The sequence below is a fragment of the Colobus angolensis genome, unplaced genomic scaffold (assembly GCF_000951035.1).
Source record: "Colobus angolensis palliatus isolate OR3802 unplaced genomic scaffold, Cang.pa_1.0 Scaffold48, whole genome shotgun sequence".
NCBI lineage: Eukaryota > Metazoa > Chordata > Mammalia > Primates > Cercopithecidae > Colobus > Colobus angolensis.
Genome location: NW_012118265.1, coordinates 14,067,880 through 14,089,860, shown reverse-complemented (window position 1 = coordinate 14,089,860; position 21,981 = coordinate 14,067,880). Strand labels below are relative to the sequence as shown.

General features: G+C 36.9%; 1 protein-coding gene across 3 annotated transcripts in view; it reads left to right on the top strand.

Annotated features, from left to right (window-relative positions):
• The window catches only part of IFT80 (intraflagellar transport 80), a 158,855-nt gene that overhangs the window by 44,744 nt on the left and 92,130 nt on the right, over window positions 1-21,981 (top strand). For all 3 annotated transcript variants that reach the window (XM_011959065.1, XM_011959064.1, XM_011959066.1), the window contains 2 exons: window positions 6,842-6,931; window positions 8,272-8,409. In XM_011959065.1, the coding sequence (XP_011814455.1) occupies window positions 6,842-6,931; window positions 8,272-8,409 (228 nt within the window). The remainder of the gene's footprint in view (window positions 1-6,841; window positions 6,932-8,271; window positions 8,410-21,981) is intronic.

Here is a 21,981-nt window from a genome sequence, read left to right as displayed (position 1 = left end):
AGATGAGTAGATTGCAAAAATTTTCTCCCATTTTGTAGGTTGCCTGTTCACTCTGATGGTAGTTTCTTTTTGCTGTGCAGAAGCTCTTTAGTTTAATTAGATCCCATTTGTCAATTTTGGCTTTTGTTGCCATTGCTTTTGGTGTATTAGTCATTAAGTCCTTGCCCATGCCTATGTCCTGAATGGTATTGCCTAGATTTTCTTCTAGGATTTTTATGGTTTTAGATCTAACATTTAAGTCTTTAATCCATCTTGAATTAAGTTTTATATAAGGTGTAAGGAAGGGATCCAGTTTCAGCTTTCTACATATGGCTAGCCAGTGTTCCCAGCACCATTTATTAAATAGGGAATCTTTTCCCCACTGCTTGTTTTTGTCAGGTTTGTCAAAGATCAGATGGTTGTAAATGTGTGGTGTTATTTCTGAGGGCTCTGTTCTGTTCCATTGGTCTATATCTCTGTTTTGGTCCAGTACCAGACTGTTTTGGTTACTGTAACCTTGTAGCATAGTTTGAAGTCAGGAGTCAGGTAGTGTGATACCTCCAGCTTTGTTCTTTTTGTTTAGGATTGTCTTGGCAGTCCTGACTCTTTTTTGGTTCCATATGAACTTTAAAGTAGTTTTTTCCAATTCTGTGAAGAAAGTCATTGGTAGCTTGATGGGGATGGCATTGAATCTATAAATTACCTTGGATAGTGTGGCCATTTTCATGATATTGTTCTTCCTATCCATGAACATGGAATATTCTTCCATTTGTGTCCTCCTTTATTTTGTTGAGCAGTGGTTTGTAGTTCTTCTTTAAAAGGTCCCTCACATCCCTTGTAAGTTGGATTCCTAGGCATTTTATTATCTGCAGCAATTGTGAATGGGAGTTCACTCATGATTTGGCTATCTGTTTGTCATTGGTGTATAGGAATGCTTGTGATTTTTGCACATTGATTTTGTGTCCTGAGACTTTGCTGAAGTTGGTTATCAACTTAAGGAGATTTTGGGCTGAGATGATGGGGTTTTCTAAATATACAAGCATGTCATCTGCAAACAGGGACAATTTGACTTCTTCTCTTCCTAATTGAATACCCTTTATTTCTTTCTCTTGCCTGATTGCCCTGGCCAGAACTTCCAACACTATGTTGAATAGGAATGATGAGAGAGGGCATCCCTGTCTTATGCCAGTTTTCAAAAGGAATGCTTCCAGTTTTTGCCTATTCAGTATGATATTGGCTGTAGGTTTGTCATAAATATCTCTTATTATTTTGAGATATGTTCCATCAATACCTAGTTTATTAAGGGCTGTTGAATTTTGTCAAAGGCCTTTTCTGCATCTATTGAGATAATCATGTGGTTTTTGTTGTTAGTTCTGTTTATGTGATGGATTACATTTCTTTATTTGAGTATGTTGAACTAGCTTTGCATCCCAGGGATGAAGCCAACTTGATCGCGGTGGATAAGCTTTTTGATGTGCTGCTGGATTCAGTTTGCCAGTATTTTAATGAAGATTTTTGCATCTATGTTCATCAGGGATATTGGTCTAAAATTCTCTTTTTTTGTTGTATCTCTGCCAGACTTTGGTATCAGGATGATGCTGGCCTCATAAAATGAGTTAGAGAGGGTTCCCTCTTTTTCTATTGATTCCCTCTTTTTCTATTGATTCTATTGATTCTTTTTCTATTGATTCTATTGATAGTTTCAGAAAGAATGGTACCAGCTCCTCTTTGTATCTCTGGTAGAATTCGGCTGTGAATCCATCTGGTCCTGGACTTCTTTTGGTTGGTAGGTTATTGATTATTGCCTCAATTTCAGAGCCTGTTATTGGTCTATTCAGAGATTCAACTTCTTCCTGGTTTAGTCTTTGGAGGGCGTATGTGTCCAGGAGTGTATCCATGTCTTCTAGATTTTCTAGTTTATTTGCATAGAGGTGTTTATTGTATTCTCTGATGGTAGTTTGTATTTCTGTGAAATCAGTGGCGATATCCCCTTTATCATTTTTTATTGCGTCTATTTGATTCTTCTCTCTTTTCTTCTTTGTTAGTCTTGCTAGTGGTCTATGAATTTTGTTGATCTTTTCAAAAAACCAACTCCTGGATTCATTGATTTTTTGGAAGGTTTTTTGTGTCTCTATCTCCTTCAGTTCTCTGATCTCCATTATTTCTTGCCTTCTGTTAGCTTTTGAATGTGTTTGCTCTTGCTTCTCTAGTTCTTTTAATTGTGATATTAGGGTGTCAATTTTAGATCTTTCCTGTTTTCTCTTGTGAGCATTTAGTGCTATAAATTTCCCTCTACACACTGCTTTAAATGTGTCTCAGAGATTCTGGTACATTGTATCTTTGTTCTCACTGGTTTCAAAGAACATCTTTATTTCTGCCTTCATTTTGTTATGCAGGCTGTAGTCATTCATGAGCAAGTTTTTCAGTGTCCATGTAGTTGTGTGGTTTTGAGTGAGTTTCTTAATCCTGAGTTCTAATTTGATTGCACTGTGGTCTGATAGTTTGTTGTGATTTCTGTTCTTTTACATTTGCTGAGGAGTGCTTTACTTCCTGTTATGTGGTCAGTTTTGGAATAAGTGCGATGTGGTGCTGAGAAGAATGTATATTCTGTTGATTTGGGGTGGGGAGTTCTGTAGGTGTCTATTAGGTCTGCTTGGTGCAGAGCTGAGTTCAAGTCCTGGATATCCTTGTTAACCTTCTGTCTCGTTGATCTGTCTAATATTGACAGTGGGGTGTTAAAGTCTCCCATTATTATTGTGTGGGAGTCCAAGTTTCTTTGCAGGTCTCTAAGGACTTGCTTTATGAATCTGGGTGCTCCTGTATTGGGCGCATATATATTTAGGATAGTTAGCTCTTCTTGTTGATCCCTTTACCATTATGTAATGGCCTTCTTTGTCTCTTTTGATCTTTGTTTGTTTAAAGTCTGTTTTATCAGAGCCTAGGGTTGCAACCCCTACTTTTTTTTGCTTTCCATTTGCATGGTAGATCTTCCTGCATCCCTTTATTTTGATCCTATGTGTGTCTCTGCACATGAGATGGGTCTCCTGAATACAGCACACTGATGGATCTTGACTCTTCATCCAATATGCCAGTCTGTGTCTTTTAACTGGGGCATTTAGCCGATTTACATTTAAGGTTAATATTGTTATGTGTGAATTTGATCCTGACATGATGTTAGCTGGTTATTTTGCCCATTAATTGATGCAGTTTCTTCCTAGCATCGATGGTCTTTACAATTTGGCATGTTTTTGCAGTGACTGGTACTGGTTGTTCCTTTCCATGTTTAGCACTTCCTTCAGGAGCTCTGGTAAGACAGGTCATTTAAGATGTTCTCTACACTGTTTATTCTAGTAAGCCATTCATCTAATCTTTTTTCAAGGTTTTAAGCTTCCTTGGGATGGGTTAGAACATGCTCCTTTAACTTGGAGAAGTTTGTTATTACTGACCTTCTGAAGCCTACTTCTGTCAGCTCGTCAAAGTCGTTCTCTGGCCGGCTTTGTTCCATTGCTGGCAAGGAGCTGCAATTCTTTGGAGGAGAAGGGGCGCTCTGGTTTTTAGAAGTTTCTGCTTTTCTGCTCTGGTTTCTCTTTGGTCTTTGATGTTGGTGACCTACAGATGGGGTTTTGGTGTGGATGTCCTTTTTGTTGATGTTGATGCTGTTCCATTCTGTTTGTTAGTTTTCCTTCTAACAGTTAGGACCCTCAGCTGCAGGTCTGTTGGAGTTTGCTGGAGGTCCACTTCAGGCCCTGTTTGCCTGAGTATCATCAGCAGAGGCTGCAGAATAGCAAATATTGCAGAACAGCAAATATTGCTGCCTGATCCTTCCTCTGGAAGCTTCGTCCCAGATGGGCATCTGCCTGTGTGAGGTGTCAGTTGGCCCCTACTGGAAGGTGTCTCCCAGTTAGGCTACACGGGGGTCAGGGACCCACTTGAGGAGGCAGTCTGTCCATTCTCAAAACTCAAATGCCATGCTGGGAAAACCACTGCTCTCTTCAGAGCTCGGTTGGAAATGCAGAAATCACCCATCTTCTGTGTTGATCACAATGGGAGCTGCAGACCAGAGCTGTTCCTATTCAGCCATCTTGGAATTGTGTCCCTGTGAATTTGTTTAGATACCTGTGATTAGGCTTGTATAAATGAAACTCAGGAAGCTGGTTATATCACCGTTGGTCAAGTAAAATATGGTTTAGTGGTTCAATAGAACCTTTGGGCCAGGAGGTAACAGAGAGAAGCAAAGTATCCATTGCCAAAATTAGCTAGAGAGAAACAGGACTTAAAGTATAATTAGTAACTTCATGCAAATTATCTATTCCTTTTGGGAGACTAAAGCAGTTGCAATTCTTCTTGAGCATAAAAACATATTCAAATTAGGATTGTACACAAAAAAGTGTGCTTAATTAATTCTTGCTTGTGGAATGCAGTTCAGAAGTATATACCTTATTTCCTTTAAAGCCTTCTTGACACCTAGAACTTGGTTTTATAGTGAGGAAATTTTTATTTATTCATTGAATAAAAATGTAGTGCATACCTATTATATACCAGGCACTGTGGTAGGTATGAGATAGTCAAAATGAAACAGAACATAGTTTCTGCCTTCAAGGAGCTTGTTGTTCAAAGGAATTTTACAAAATGCCTAATAAATTAAGAAATAAAAATTATCATATATATAACAATATGCAAATATTTATAATATATGTTGATACCCTAAATTACAGTGTGAGGAAAATTTAAATCATATTTTATTCATAAATCTTGAATATGCAATATTTATTTTGTTCCTTTAAAGTGAAACTCTTAAGAATCCGTGTCTGGGCATGGTGGCTCATGCCTGTAATCCCAGCACTTTGGGAGGCCAAGGCGGGTGGATCACCTGAGGTCAGGAGTTCAAGACCAACCTGACCAACATGGCAAAACCCCATCTCTACTAAAAATATAAAAATTAGCTGGGCGTGGTGCTGGGCACCTGTAGTCCCAGCTGCTTCGGAGACTGAGACATGAGAATAGCTTGAACCTGGGAGACGGAGGTTGCAGTGAGCCGAGATCAGGTCATTGCACTCCAGCCTGGATGACAGAGTAAGACTCCATTTCAAAAAAAGAAAAACAAAAAAGAATCTGTATGTATATGTGTAGCTGTATATATTGTTACATTTGTCCTTGTAGTGTATTTCAGGACATTGGATTAATTTGGCAGTTAATTGTGAGAACTATTGCTTTTTAACATGTGTTATCAAAACATTTGTTTTTGAAAATGTGTATTTTTGTATATTTTGAATAAAGCAAGTTATGAATTGTTGCTTATTCTTAGAGTTTATCTGGCCAACATTTAATACTTTGTACTGTATACAATAAGAACAATAGATTGGGCAAGGCCTGAGGGGAAAGCCCTTAAAATCTGCCACCCTTTGATGTGAAGTCAATTGACTCAGACATTAAAATATACTTATAGTCTTAAAAGAAGGTTAATTCTTTTTAGTTACATTATTCTGCCCATGGTAGCATTTAATTACATGTTAGATAATAGCCAAATGGGCCCATGAATTACATTTAAGAGCAAGACATCCATGTTTACTGTTTGGATTGCTAGTTTCTGCATGACTTATAAACACCCATGTCTATGCATAGTATGTACATTCAGCATAACCATGGGTTCTGCACTGATAGATTAAACTAACCATGAATCAAATATATTAAAAAAGATGGCATCTGTGCTGAATGTGTATAGACTTTGCTCTTGTCATTATTCCCTAACAATACAGCTATTTACATAGTATTGCCATTTTATTTCTATAGTAAGTAATCTAGAGACAATTATAAGTATGTGGGAGGATATGCATAGGTTATATGCAAATATTGTGCCATTTTATATTAGGAACTTAGGATTTTCATATCAGTAGGAGGTACTGGACCCAATCCCCTACAGATACCAAAGAATGACTATATACATGGAATATATACTTATCCATGGAAAACATCTTTTTGTTACATGGTAAATACAGCAAAAGTTTTTCAGAGTACTCCAGTTATAAACCAGACACATGAAGATAAAGTGAATGAAACTTAGAAGAATATAACGAACAGAATGAAATGAAGAGGGTATTAAAGATGTTTGTGCAGAAGTTTTTTTAAAAAAATGGTTGGGGGAGCTGAACATGGTGGCTCACGCCTGTAATCCCAGCACTTTGGGAGGCCAAGGCAGGAGGATTACTTGAGCCCAGGAGTTTAAGACTAGCCTAGGAAACATAGCAAGAGTTCTCTACCAAAAATGAAAAAAAAAAAAATTAGCTGGGTGTGGTGACACGTGCCTGTAGTCCCAGCTACTCAGGAGGCTGAGGCAAGAGGATTGCTTGAGTGTGGGAGGTGGAGACTGCAGTTAGCCCTGATCACATCATTGAACTCCAACCTGCGTGACAGTGAGACCCTGCCTTAATAAATAAATAAATAAGTAAGTAAACAAGCATGAAGGCAATATCAGTAATGGCATCTGCTGTATGAAGGAGAAAGCAAGATTTGGATTCAGTTGACATTTTTGGAATACGTAACATATTCATTCAGTGTTATCATACAAATGTCAATCTTGAAATAGTTTAGCAGCAAGTGATTTTCCATCTGGAGTCCAGGCAACTGAAGAAATTCATAAGGTTTGAAGCTGTATAGTGGATGTCTTAGGTGCTCGGTGCTTGCGTTAGTGTAAATTACAAATGAAACAAGCAAATGAAGTATTGTACAGTGGCTATAAAAGGAAGATAGGAATCCTTGAGAAGATGACAAGGGAGTCATTAGAAAGAGGCAAAATATATTTTCTTATAGAAAAAAACTTAAGTGCTTTTAAAGTTATGAATAATATCTTATTTTTTTCTCACAGTGGAAAGCTCATGATGGCATTATTTTAAAAGTAGATTGGAACTCAGTCAATGATCTTATTTTATCTGCTGGTGAAGACTGTAAGTATAAGGTATGTAATGTTTAGATTTATCACTTGGCTGAAAGAATCAAATTTGTAAGTACTTAGCATATAAGAATATTCTTTTAGTTTTTTACTTTAGCCATGTCTTTATACTCCAGTAATTTAGCAAATTATTTTATAATGTTAAGTGGTATTTTAAAGCATGGACTTCATAAAGACTATGTCATTAGCCTGGACAACACAGTGAGACCCTACCTCTACAAAAAGAAATTAGCCAGTTGTGGTGGAGCACATCTGTGGTCCCAGCTACTTGGGAGGCTGAGGTGAGTGGATCACTTGAGCGCAGGTGGTCAAGGCTGTGGTGAGCCATAATTGTGCCACTGCATTCCAGCCTGGGCAACAAAGTGAGACCCTCTCTCTCTCAAAAAAAGAAAGAGGATCTCATTGATCTATAGAGTTTGATATTTAATAACTAACAATATCAGTATAGCCTGTAATTTTACCGTGACTCAATTTAAGTCAATTCAGTGTGTTTTTAAAAATCAACCCTGCTGGTTTACTAAATATTGATCAATTTCAGGACAAAATAATTTGTAGAGAGGAATAAGGTTTAATGTATTAATAACTAGAGTTAGGCACAATTAAATTGAAATAAATACTTTTAGAGAAAGTAGGTAGAGCCCTTACAGGGAGAAAAAAATTTAGGCAAAATGGTAAGCAAGCTAGATATGGTAGCTCATACCTATAACCCCAGTGCTTTGAGAGGCCAAGGCAGTAGGGTTACTTGAGACCAGGAGCTGGAGAACAGCCTAGGCAATATAACAAGACCCTGTCTCTACAAAAATTAAAAAATTAGCCAAGTGTGGCAGCATGTACCTGTAGTCCTTGCTACTTGGGAGGCTAAAGCAGGAGGATCTCTTGAGCCCAGGAGATCAAGACTGCAGTGAGCTATGATCATGCTACTGTACTCCAGCCTAGGCCACAGAGTGAGATCCTGTCTCTAAAATTCAAAAAACAAAACAAAGCTAAGAACTAAACATTTCAAAAAGTACTATTATATTTAAAAGACTTAAAGTGGGTAGATTTTATGTTCAGAGATTTAGTAAAATCTGAAAATTATGACAATGTTATGAAATAGTTTCTTTTTGAAATATTTAGGCTTAAAGGAATACAGCTTTGTTTTCCCCTCATGTGATAGTAAAGACATTTAATTGCTAATATATAAGGTGCTGATTTCTAAATTTTTATTTACTACCTTGCTGGAAGACAAACTTTTTTTTATGTGGTGTCTGTTATAAAACATTTTTATTTTATTTATTTATTTTTCTTTTAGTTTTGGTAAACTTCTCCGTGATATTATAAAAGATTTTTAAAAATTGCTTTTGTAGGTATGGGATAGTTACAGCCGCCCACTGTACAATTCACAACCTCATGAGCATCCTATTACTTCAGTTGCCTGGGCTCCAGATGGAGAATTATTTGCTGTTGGATCATTTCATACTTTACGCTTGTGTGATAAAACTGGGGTAAGTTATAGTGGTGAGCAATCACAGATGTGCTGTCATAAATGTGGTAATGCACAACACACATGGTTCTCAATCTTTAAAAAACATTTTCAATGGATGCAATTGGTTGAATCTTTCTGATTTGTCTTTTTAATATACTGGTTCAATCAATTCCAGATATATGAGACCAAAATCTGTTTAAGTTTGAAGAATGGGCACATTCTCTACTATTTGTCTTTCTGAAAATACTTATTTTGAGCATGATTGTGAAGGATGAAATAGTTAAAATATTAAAATTTATGCCCATTCAATATGGAAAATTCAGTTTTAAACCATTTTTTCTAATCTTTCACTGACTAGCTCATAAACTTTTTTTTGCTTTTTGCTGTCAATATGTTTCATACGAAATCTCGATTGCATATTTTGTGTAAAGAATTAATAGTGCATTTGAAAAATAGTCGTTTTAAGACCAGAGGACATGACTGGATGTGGTGTTTCATGCCTGTAATCCCAGCACTTTTGGAGTCCAAGGAGGGAGGATTGCTTGAGCCCAGGAGTTTGAGACCAGCCTGGGTAACATAATGAAACTCTGTCTCTACAAAAAAAATTTCAAAATTAGCCAAGCATGATGGTGCATACCTGTGGTCCCAGCTACTGGGAAAACTGAGGTGGGAGTCTCGCTGCAGTCCAGGAGGTGGAGGCTGTAGCGAGCTATAATTGCGCCACTGTACTCCAGCCTGGGTAAGAATTAGACCTTGTCTCTAAATAAATAAATAAATAACCAAAGGACATATTTTTCTTTGTCAAGGATTCATATTTGAATACATGCAAGAATTTTTCCTCACAAGAAAATATGCCCTCCTTCATACAAATTCTATTTAGAACCTAGGGAAATAGCCAACCTCAGCAGCATTTACCCATTGTACTTGAACGAATTGTTGCTTGAAGTACCCCAAAAGCAGCAGCGTTATGTGGTAAGTGTGGCTGTTTTATACTATTCCTAACTGGGGAAATCATATAAAGCCACAGAACTGTGGCTTATTTGCCTCGAACGCAGAATAAGACAGAATCTTTAGAGCTTTTAATCTGTTAAGATTTCTGGTTACTTGTTTTCTACCACATAAAATATGAAGTCCTCCGCCTGGCTTTAGAAAATGTTTGAAACCTAGTGTCATAAAATCCATTCAGTCTTTTCACCCACAACTCTCTAAGTGTGTTCAAATCACGTTGAACATTGGCTCTCGAACCTTTCCTGCCTCTTACTAACATCCCCACTCGTTTTCTCATTTCATGGAATACTTTGATTTCTGTCTTAGACCATAGCAAGTTCCACTCATTCTTTTTTTTTTTTTTTTTGAGATGGAGTCTCGCTCTGTCACCCAGGCTGGAGTGCAGTGGCGAGATCTCGGCTCACTGCAAGCTCCGCCTCCCGGATTCACGCCATTCTCCTGCCTCAGCCTCCTGAGTAGCTGGGACTATGGGCGCCCGCCACCACGCCCATCTAATTTTTTGTATTTTTAGTAGAGACGGGGTTTCACTGTGTTAGCCAGGATAGTCTCGATCTCCTGACCTTGTGATCCGCCCACCTCAGCCTCCCAAGGTGCTGGGATTACAACCGTGAGCCACCCGGCCCCAGTTCCACTCATTCTTAAAGGTCCATCTCATGTTTGACTTCCTTTGATCTTGCCTTCCATTGACTCTCAAGATTGTATGTTTTTCTAATTTCTTTTCTGCTAGGTCCCTCCTTTCTCAATTACAGCATCAGGATGTTGAATCATCCCATCTAATCACTTAAGGAGATTTTACCTCTGATTTTCCCTATCAAATGATTCTAAATCTGTAGAATATGTAGTCTCATTTTCACAATGTATTACGTTCTTTCATTGTCAAAATCCCATGGTTCAATAATTCTCTATTATTTGTACAATACAGTAGATACTCAACAATTTATTAATAAGCCAATTTAAACATAATTTTAGGTTGTCATTTTGATTAAAATATTTAAAAATTTTAAAAGCTTGAATTAAAGGTTTATCTCATTAAGCACCTAGTCTTTTTATTTAGAATGTTAGCATCTATCTTTTATTCAATAGACATTAAATATATACTACTCATCAGACAGTGTTCCAGAAACTGGGGATATAAATAAGAAAAAGATATAAAGACTTTCAAGTTGTTGACAGTGTAGTGGAGAATTAGACTATAGTACTTACAGTGCATTATGATAAGTGATATAAGGGAAGGTTTTTATACAAGCACTGCAAAGGTGTGGAAGAGCCTAACTCAGCCTGTGGGACACTGACTAGAGAGCAGAGCCTTGAAGAATTAGTAGTTCTCCCAGGAGACAACGTTGGGGAAGAGAGTTGCAGGCAAAAGAAACCTCTTGTGAATCGAAGTACCAAAGAATATGGTGCTTTTTGTGCAATGTCTGTAAAATTTTCGTGGCATAGCATGAGGAGATAATACAGAAAAGATAGATGGACTAAAGTGTTTGCCATGCAACAGAATCCAGATTTCAGTCTTTTAAAATCTAATTCTGTTTTGTGGAGCCTCCTTTGGGGTTGCTGTTGGGTAGAAGAGAGGTGAGGGAGTTGAGCCCCTGATCTCTCTCACTACCTGCAACCAGAGTAGCTCCGGTTATACTGTTTGAATGTCTAGTATAAGATTTTCTTTGAACAGCTGTAACAGTGAAGTTGGAAATTGAGTATATTAGTCAGTAGAGAGCCATGGATGGTGTGTAGTAACATGGTAGTATTCAAATGTTGGAAATACTGCTTTGAGGTCAAAGGAACTGATTTGAGAGAAGGAACAGAATAAACAAAGGTGAGGAATCATGGCTTATTAGAAAAATTAAAAGTTTAGTATGGCCACAATAGTTTGGAGTTTATCTTATGGGCAATGATGAGTCACTGATCCATTTTAAATAGTTACCTTATTAGATTTGGCATTTTTTGGGAAGCATACTCTAAGATCATCATAGGGGAGAGATTAGAGTAGAGGTGCACTAGAGGCAGGATGGCTAATTGGGAGCTGTTGTAGTACAAGAAAATGATGACGTTGGCCTGAATAATAGGGAAGTAGCAGTGGAGATGGAAAGAAATAGACAGGTTCAGGAGATAAATCCTTGCTGTATAAGTAGAAAGAGACAAGAATAATTACCTGAGTTTCCATTCCTTACTGTCTGGATGTTCGCCTGAGGATAATGCCCTTTCATGATGTAATGCCCTGTTCAATCATTACAATAGTAAACCAAGTTACCTAAATTTCAGCATTCATACGTATCACCTGGGTATTACAAAAATACACATTATTGGATACTATTTGCAATATGGAGAATCAAAATCTCGGAGAAGGAGGCTCTGTGAAGTGGTATTTTTAGGAAGTTTCCTAGTTGTCTTTATGCAGGTTGTCCTCAGAGGGCACTTGAAGGAAGACTTAGTGAGATGCTTGATACTCCTTTTGAGTTCTGAAATGGGCAATGCTTACTCTACTGCAGAAAAAATACCTTGAATTTGGAGATGAAATAGTAAACTATAATGCAGGTGATACCAAAAGAGAATAGTATAACAGAAAAAATTACATTTCTTAAAAATCTCAGGTAATTTATTCTTCTGACTCGTTCTAAGCATCTTCTTCATTTAAAATTACTGTTGGGGGTCAGGCGCAGTGGCTCACGCCTGTAATCCCAGCACTTTGGGAGGCAGAGGTGGGCAGATCACGAGGTCAGGAGATTGAGACCATCCTGGCTAACATGGTGAAACCCCATCTCTACTAAAAATACAAAAGCAGAATTAGCTGGGCGTGGTGGCAGGCGCCTGTAGTCCCAGCTACTTGGGAGACTGAGGCAGGAGAATGGCATGAACCTGGGAGGCAGAGCTTGCGGTGAGCCAAGATTGTGACACTGTACTCCAGCCTGGGTGACAGAGCGAGACTCCATCTAAAAAAAAAAAAAAAAAAAAATTACTGTTGGGTTATGTCTGCCACTTTGCTGCAGCAACAATGTTGACAGTATATGAATCATATGTATGATGATATTATCTCTTAATGTTCTACACTGATTCTTTTAGAATAACTAGTTGTAAATACTATTCAAACACTTAACTTTCATTCATTGAATTATCAATTTTTTTTTGTTTCATTTTCTGCCTTGTATATTTCCACAAAAGTATTTGGAATTCATTTATGCAATCATTTCTTTTCTTTTTGCAAGGTTTATATTAACCCTGTAATATATCCTTTTATACAGTTATCATTTAGATTTTTATGAGTTACTTAATATTTAGATTTTTATGAGTTACTTAATGTGTTATTTATGTATGTATGTATATCTATACTAGATATATTTATTTGTTTGATTCTTTCTGGAGGATATTTTGATATTTTATATCAAAAACTCAAGAAATAAACATATACTTTAACCCAGCAATTCCAGTTTTAGGATTTATCCTAAGGTAATAATAAGATAAAGAATGCTTAGTGGAGCGTTATTTATAATTTAACAAATGAAAAGCAATCTAAATCTCTAACGGTAAGATATTATTTAACTTAATTATGGAATATAATTCTTACAATGAATTATTAGTTATTAAAAATGATCATTACTTTTATAATACCATGAAAATGTTTTAAAATATATGACCACAAGAAAAAAATAGTTACAAACTTTATGCATAGGGTGACCTTATTAGTATATATCTGTATAAATGAATAGAAAAATAGTCTGATATGATATAACAAATTTTAACAATGGTTATGTCTGGAGTTTGGTGATTTAGTCATAGGTGGTGATAGGTGAGTTTTCTTCTTTTTTGCATATCTACATTTTCAAAATGTACATTTTTTAAATCTACATTGTCAAATAAAATGTACAGTTTTTGAAAAGGGAAAAAATAGCTTTATCCTTTCTTTTGTTTAGTTTTCCCTAGATTCTCTAATCATGTCATTCAGCCTTCTTTCTCTTTTTAAAAAATGTTGTTTTTTGAAGTTATCCAATTTATTTTAGAAATATGTATTAGTTAAAACATGGGAAACTATTTTTAAGGTGACATGCATTTTTTTTTTGAGTCTCACTCTGTCGCCAGGCTGGAGTGCAGTGGCATGATCTTGGCTCACTGCAATTTCCACCTCCCGGATTCAAGCGATTCTCCTGCCCCAGCCTCCCAAGTAGCTGAGATAACATGTGCGTGTCACTACGCCCAGCTAATTTTTGTATTTTCAGTAGAGGCGAGGTTTCCCCATGTTGGCCAGGATGGTCTCGATCTCTTGACCTGGTGATCCACCTGCCTTGGCCTCCCGAAGTGCTGGGATTACAGGTGTGAGCCACCGCATCTGGCCTGGTGACATACATCTTTATTGGGGAATAATTCTACTCACTAAGATATAAATGCTATGAGCATTTTGAGTTTAATAAAAGTATGTAAATACTTTCTGCATATCTATTTTTTTTTTTAGACAGAGTCTTGCTCTGTTGCCCAGGCTGGAGTGCAGTGGCGCTATCTCAACTCACAACAATCTCTGCCTCCCGGGTTCAATTGATTCTTGTGCCTCAGCCTCCCAAGTAGCTGGGACTACAGGCATGCACCACCACTCCCAGCTAATTTGTATTTTTAGTAGAGATGGGGTTTCACCATATTGCCCAGGCTGGTCTTGAACTCCTGAGCTCAAGTGATCCATCCGTCTTGGCCTCCCAAAGTGCTGGGATTATAGGCATGAGCCACCATGCCTAGCCTCTGCATATCTTTTTTAAGAATGCCAAGCAGACATTGCCTTTATAGAGTTTACTTTCTTGTTGATAAGACATATAGTAAATAATTAATTATACACTCAGTTATTTAATTACAGTTGTAATAAATTTTAAAAACAGGAACAGGCTGCTCTTAGTAATGAGAATTAATATGTCTGGAAGGTCAAAGCAGGTTAGTGTGATGAAAGGGAAGAAAGGCAGCGCTTATTGAGACTCTTCACCTTTTCTTCTTGCCACGTAAGTAGATATGGTAACTGCTGGTGTCAACTTAGAGTAAGTTTACCCAACTTACTCGTAATGGTGTCAATTTAGACCTGAATATTTAAGTCAGCTGGTGTCAGCTGCTTTTCTCACACAATGTTTTCTCTTTCGGAAAAAAACTTGCCAAGGCTTCTTTTAAAAAGTACATGTTTTCTTGAATCTGGAAATGTTACCCTTAAATGTAGCCCCTTGTTGCTTTTTGTTTCTCTCATAATCTGTAACTTAAAGTGGTATACTGAATGTATGTCTAAATAATGTAATCATTTATCCAGGGCCAGATTTTGTGAAATGATTTCAATATCAAATATATAAGAATCTAATCTGCAGAAATGATCTATACCCTAGCATTTTCCACAAATTTATCAAATTTCTATTTAGTGTTTGAGAGCTCTTCACAAATTTTTGGTTGAGGTGCAGCGTTCCTTTTTTTTTTTTTTCTTTTTGCGAGGGAGTCTAGCTCTGTCACCCAGGCTGGAGTGCCGTGGCGCGATCTCGGCTCACTGCCATCTCTGCCTCCCGGCTTCAAGCGATTCTCCTGCCTCAGCCTCCCGAGTAGCTGGGATTATAGGTGCCTGCCACAGCGCCTAGCTAATTTTTGTATTTTTTATTAGAGACAGGGTTTTGCCATGTTGTCCAGACTAGTCTCAAACTCCTGACCTCAGGTCATCTACTTGCCTCGGCCTCCCAAAGTGCTGGGATTACAGGCGTGAGCCACTGCGCCCGGCCCTGTTCTCTTCTTTCAACCATTGACTCCTCTCAAGTTTGTGGCTTTTTTAAAAAAACAAATTTTTCAGGATACAATTTGTATATGACACATTTTACCCATTTAAAATGTGCAACTCAGTGTTTTCTACTATATTCATAGGGTTGTGCAACCATTACCAAACTCTAATTTTAGAACATTTTCCTTTCCTCTAAAAGAAGTTGTGTACCCATTAACTGTCAATCCTATTTTTCCCTACTCCACTCCTAGTCCCTGGCAACCACTAATCTACTTTTTTTCTATGAATTTGTCAAGTTTGGACATTTCATATAAATGAAATAATACATTAGGTGGCCTTTTGTGACTGGCTTCTTTCAGTTAGTGTGTTTTCAAGATTTATCCATGTATCCAGTACTTTATTCTTTTTTATAGACAAATAATATTTCATCATATGTTTATAACACATTTTGTTTATTTATTAATCAGTTAATGGACATTTAGTGGTTTCAAAATTTGGTTATTAGAAATAATGCTGCTATGACTATGTGAACACATGTTTTTATTTTTTTGTGGACATTTTAATTTTTCTTGAGTGTATACTTAGAAGTAAAATTGCTACAATAAGTGTAACCCTATGTTTAACTCTTTGAGGACCTGCCAAATTGTTTTCCAAAGTGGCTGTCTGCCTACTTTTGATTGTCGTCCAGTCTTCAAATACTTGTTTTTGTATTTTGTCTGGAGTGCATAGGTGTTATCTGTGAGAAGGCAGATCTAATAGCAGCTCTTCTGCTGTTGTCATTCTTTACATATCAGAAGTTTATTTTAAATAATTGAACATGAGTTTGTAAAAATTAGCTTTGCACATTTCAGAGCTACTGCGGTGATTCTCAAGGTGGAGTGGAGTGGGAAAGCTACCTGTTTGAATTTCATTGTTCAAGAAATTATCCAGAAAAATAGCCAAAAGGCATAAATAGTTCATAGACAAATATAAATGGCCAATAAAAACATGAAAGAATGTTCAATTTAACTAATAAATATAAAGAAGTAAATAAATAAAATAATATATGTTACCCAATAAGTTGAAAAGATTAATAATGACCTAAAACCCTCAGTTTCAGTTGAGCAGGAAGGAATTGAACTCCTTCATTTATACAGTATTAGTGGAAATATGAGTGATTTGACTTTTTGAAGGGTAATTTGGTAATACATATCCAAATGTTAGATGCACATATCCCTTGACTCAGGAATCTCTCTTCTGGGAGTTTTCTTTAAAGAGATCATTGCATAAGTACACAAAGATATATGCATATCAGTTTTCATCACAGTATTAGTAGTGAAAAGTAAAAATAAATATCCATGAGCAGGAGACTGATTGGTTATTATTCTATACACCTAAAGTGCAATACCCTCAACTCATTAAAAATGGAGAAGAAGGATCATGTTTAATCATCTGGAAAGATATTTGTGATGTTATTTAGTAAAAGACTGGGTTATAGGACAGCATGGTATTCTATGATCTCATGTAAGTAAAATTGTGTACCCATGTCTCTAACTGTATGACTAAAGGTATACCCATTGTTGTTGGATAGTATATTTGGGCCATCTTTTCCTTCCTCTTTAGATGCTTTTGTGTAGTGTGAGCCTTTCTCTCTGACTGTATCAGTTATACAGATGCAATAAAGGTTTTAAAATTTTCTTCAGTAAAAATGAGTAGAGGAGCAATGGTGTCACAGAAAATGGTGGAATAGGCAGCCCTAAAAATTGGTTCCTCCACTGAAGTAGCCATTAAGCTGGAAAAAATGTCAGAATCATTTTTTTCCGAGCTCTGGGATCTAATAAAAAAAACACTAGCAACCAGAGGAGTGCTTAATTAAAAAACAAAACAAAACAAAAAAAAAATGGCTAAATTTTGGTAGGAAAGCATTGTGGCATTTTTGCTTACTTGCGTACTGTCCCCCACTCCCAGCCTGGCAGTAGCTAAAATGATGGCAACCTGGGTTCTGGTGTGGCTTGCTGGTGTGTGTGTATTGGGTGGTGCAGTGGGGGCGGGGCAGGGAACACAATATGGACAGTGTCCTCAAAAGGTGCGATTCTCACAAATTGCACTTTTTGACCTCTCATAGTTCCCTAAAGGACTGGCATAAAGTTTTGTCTTTGTTTTGATGCCTTAGAAATCTCTCAGTGCTGGAGTGGCATTAAAGAATAAGAGCTGAACCGGGCACGGTGGCTCAAGCCTGTAATCCCAGCACTTTGGGAGGCTGAGACAGGCGGATCACGAGGTCAGGAGATCGAGACCATCCTGGCTAACATGGTGAAACCCCGTCTCTACTAAAAATACAAAAACTAGCCGGGCGAGGTGGCGGGTGCCTGTAGTCCCAGCTACTCCGGAGGCTGAGGCAGGAGAATGGTGTAAACCCGGGAGGGGGAGCTTGCAGTGATCTGAGATCAGGCCACTGCACTCCAGCCTGGGCAACAGAGCGAGACTCTGTCTCAAAAAAAAAAAAATTAAAAAAATAAAGAATAAGGGCTTTGGAGGGTCCTCACATGTACTGAGGGATCTAGAATGTAACATACATGCCCAGGGCCATACACATGCTCAGAAAAGACCAGAGGATGTGAGGCTTGTATCACTGGAAAATCTTTCATCTATGAACAAACAAGGGGTGAAAGCTAAAGTAGAGTTGTAGGTGGTCTGGCTATGTATTAAAGGAGTGCTTAGGTCAGAGCCAATTGACAAAGAATGGGAGAATATTTTTGTTCTTTCTTTTTGGCTCTGTCTGTCTGACCACTGAGATAACGGAATGGAGACTTCAGTGACCACACACAAAAAGCAGTCTGCAAAAATAGTTTGGAAAAGTCAGTAAATAGACAGATAACTGAGCCCTCAACAAGCAACAACACAAGCCTTGTTGGGGAGAGATTCTGATTTCCAGAGTTACCACATTATGATATTAAAAACATCCAATTTTCTACAAAAAATTACAAGGCATACAAGAAGCAGGAAATTACAGCCCATTCACAGGGAAAGAGATTAATAGAAACCATACTTGAGAATGCCCAGCATTGGACTTATTACACAAATACTTTATTTTTTTCAAAGTTTTATTGTTAATTGACAAATAGTAATTGTTTATGAGGTACAGGTACAATGTGCTGTTTTGATATATGTGTACATCGTGGAAGGATTATATCAAACTAATTAACATGTCTATCACCTTACATAACATTTTTTGTAGTGATAACATTTAAAATCTTCTATTTTAGCAATTTTGAAATTTACAACACTTTGTTATTATTATTAACCATGCTATGCAGTAGATTTTGAAAACTTTCTGTCCTGTCTAACTGAAACTTTATACTCTTTAATCATCATTTCCCCATTCCCCACTACGTGCCACCTGGTAGCCACTATTCTACTCTTTACTTTTATAGATTTGATTTTTTTATTTAACTTTAATTTTTGTAGATATACAGTAAGTGCAGATATTTATGGCATATATGAGATGTTTTGATGCAGCATGCAATGTATAATAATCATATCGCAGAGAATGGGGTATCCATTCCCTCAAGCATTTATCTTTTGTGTTACAAACAATCCAATCATACTCCTTTAGTTATTTTAAAATATGCAATTAAATTATTGACTATAGTCACTCTGTTGTATTATCAAATAATAGTAGATCTTATTCTTTCTGATTTTTAAAATACGTATTAACTATTCCCACCCGCTCTCCTCCCCGAACCCATGACCCTTCCCAGCCTCTGATAACCATCCTTCTTTTTTTTTTTTTCTGAGGCAGAGTCTTGCTCTGTCACCAAGTCTGGAGTGCAATGGAGCAATCTTGGCCCACTGCAACCTCTGCCTCCCGGGTTCAAGCAATTCTCCTTCCTCAGCCTCCCGAGTAGCTGGGAATACAGGTGCCTGCCACGTCTGGCTGATTTTTGTACTTTTTTTTTAGTAGAGACTGGATTTCACCCATGTTGGTCAGACTGGTCTCGAGCTCTTGACCTCAAGTGATCCACCTACCTTGGCCTCCCAAAGTGCTGGGATTACAGGTGTCATCCCTTCTACTCTCTATCTCCATGAGTTCAATTGTTTTGATTTTAAATCCACAAATAAGTGAGAACATGTGATATTTGTCTTTCTGCACCTGGCTTATTTCACTTAACGTAGTGATCTCTATTTCGATACATGTTATTGCAAATAACAGGATCTCATTCATTTTTGTGGCTGAATAGTACTCCATTGTGTATATGTACCAAATTTCTTTATCTATTCATCTGTTGATGGACACTTAGGTTGCTTCCACATCTTTCCCATTGTGAACAGAGCTGCAACAAACATGGAGATAGCTCTTCGATATATTGATTCTTTTCTTTTAGGTATATACCTAGCTGTGGGATTGCTTGGTTATATGGTAGCTCTATTTTTAGTTTTTTGAGGAACCTCTAAACTGTTCTCCAAAGTGGTTGTACAAATTTACATTCTCACCAGCGGTGTATGAGTGTTCCCTTCCCTCCACATCCTCACCGGCATTTGTTATTGCCTGTCTTTTAGGTATAAGCCATTTTAACTGCAGTGAGATGATATGTCATTGTAGTTTTGATTTGCATTTCTCTGATGCTGAGTGATATTGAGCACCTTTTCATATACCCGTTTGCCATTTGTATGACTTCTTTTGAGAAATGTCTATTCAGACCTTTTGCCCAGTTTTTAAATTTCATTCTTAGATCTTTTCCTACAGCGGTGTATGAGTGTTCCCTTCCCTCCACATCCTCACCGGCATTTGTTATTGCCTGTCTTTTAGGTATAAGCCATTTTAACTGCAGTGAGATGATATGTCATTGTAGTTTTGATTTGCATTTCTCTGATGCTCAGTGATATTGAGCACCTTTTCATATACCCGTTTGCCATTTGTATGACTTCTTTTGAGAAATGTCTATTCACACCTTTTGCCCAATTTTTTTATCAGATTATTAAATTTTTTTCCTGTGGAGTTGTTGGGTCTCCTTATGTGTTCTGGTTACTAATCCTTTGTCAGATGGGTAGTTTGCAGATATCTTCTCCAATTCTGTGAGTTGTGTGTTCACTTTGTTGATTGTCTCCTCTGCTGTACAGAAGCTTTTTTAACTTGATGTGATTCCATTTGTCCATTTTTGCTTTGGTTGCCTGTACTTGTGGAGTATTACTCAAGAAATTTTTGCCCAAGTCAACGTCCTGGAGATTTTTCCCAATGCTTTCTTGTAGTAGTTTCATAGTTTGAGTCTTCAATTTAAGGCTTTAATCCATTTTGACTTGATTTTTGTATATGGTGAGAGATAGGGGTCTAGTTTCATTCTTCTGAATATAGATATCCAGTCTTCCCAGCACTATTTATTGAAGAGACTGGACAAAGACTTTAAATCAGTGATCTTAAATATGCTTAAAGAGCCAAGGGAAAACAGATCACAGTCTGAACAAATAGAAAATACCAGTAAAAGGATAGAAATTATACAGAAGGAATATTATAGGAATTCTGGAATTGGAAAAAAGCAAAGGATGAAAGAAGGGTACATACCCCCAGAAATGCAAAATATGTTGTCTCTTTAGCAATGAGTTTTATGCAGATAAAAATTACAATGTTATGCCATTCCCATTCATCAGAAAATGGGAAAATGGGGCTCTTTGTGGAACATTGATGGGAACATTAACTGACACAGCTTTTCTCAAGGATAATTTGGTAAAATCTGTCAGAGCTTTGAAACTTTTGACATAGCTATTACTTCAGGGAAGTATAAAAGTGCATTGCATATTAATTTGCTCATTTATTTTCATATTTATCAATTCTTTTACAAATATTTATTGAGAGTCTGTTAGATGCCAGGCACTTGCCCTAGTTGTTAAAGAAAATCCATAAATAAAATAAATTCTGTGTTGTTGAAAGTTTTTATTCCATCGGATGAAAGACTATAAACAAGCAAAAGTAACATATTTTAAACAGTAATGAGTGCTATAAAAAAAAAAAGTAACATATTTTAAACAGTAATGAGGCAAAGGAGATGGCATTATTTTAAGTGAGATGATCAGGGAATATAAAAACAAATGTAGAAACTAAATGTACATTACTGGATGGTAAGTAAAATAAATATGGTACAGATGAATTACCTTTGGGATAAAAATTAAAAGTCATAGTACCATAATGTTTTCTATATTACATGATAAATTTTATTTTTACCTTTGATTTTTAAGAAATGCTTGATTCCAATGGTAAGGGCACAGATGTTCAAATTAACATAATTATTATAAATAAATAAATCATACAATATATTAATTATGCTGTATTAAACGATAGTGTCCAAGGGGAAAGATCTAAATATACAAAGTACTTGGCCTGATTTTTAATTAGCTGACATTGTTGCTTTTATTTATCAGCAGGTGGTGCTATTGCTTGTGTAAGAGATAACTTTTTTGTGATTCTCATTTTCTCTGTCTTTGAATATTCGGTTAGGCATTATAATAAAAAGGTATCTACCTGTTCATCTTTTCAATTAAAATAACTTCAATGATTTACCATCTGCAGTAACTGCTCCTAAACATCAGTTAATGTGCCCTAAATGAATGTAAATGTACAATTTTATGAATTGAATTTATTGAACTTGGCCAAAGTTTATGCTTTTTTTTTCCCCCAAGAACACAAATCCACTTTTATTTACTTTTCGTTAGCTTAAATCCTTGAGGGGTACAGCATCACACAGATTCTGTGTCCAGTGGCCTTAGCAGGAAGATTTCTTTGGATTTTGGCAGAAACCATGCTACTGTTTCCATGGGCCCAAATTATCTTTCCACAGATTACTCTAGTTTGTTTGGTTTGCCACCAGGAGTCACTATGTTATCCTTTGTTTTGTA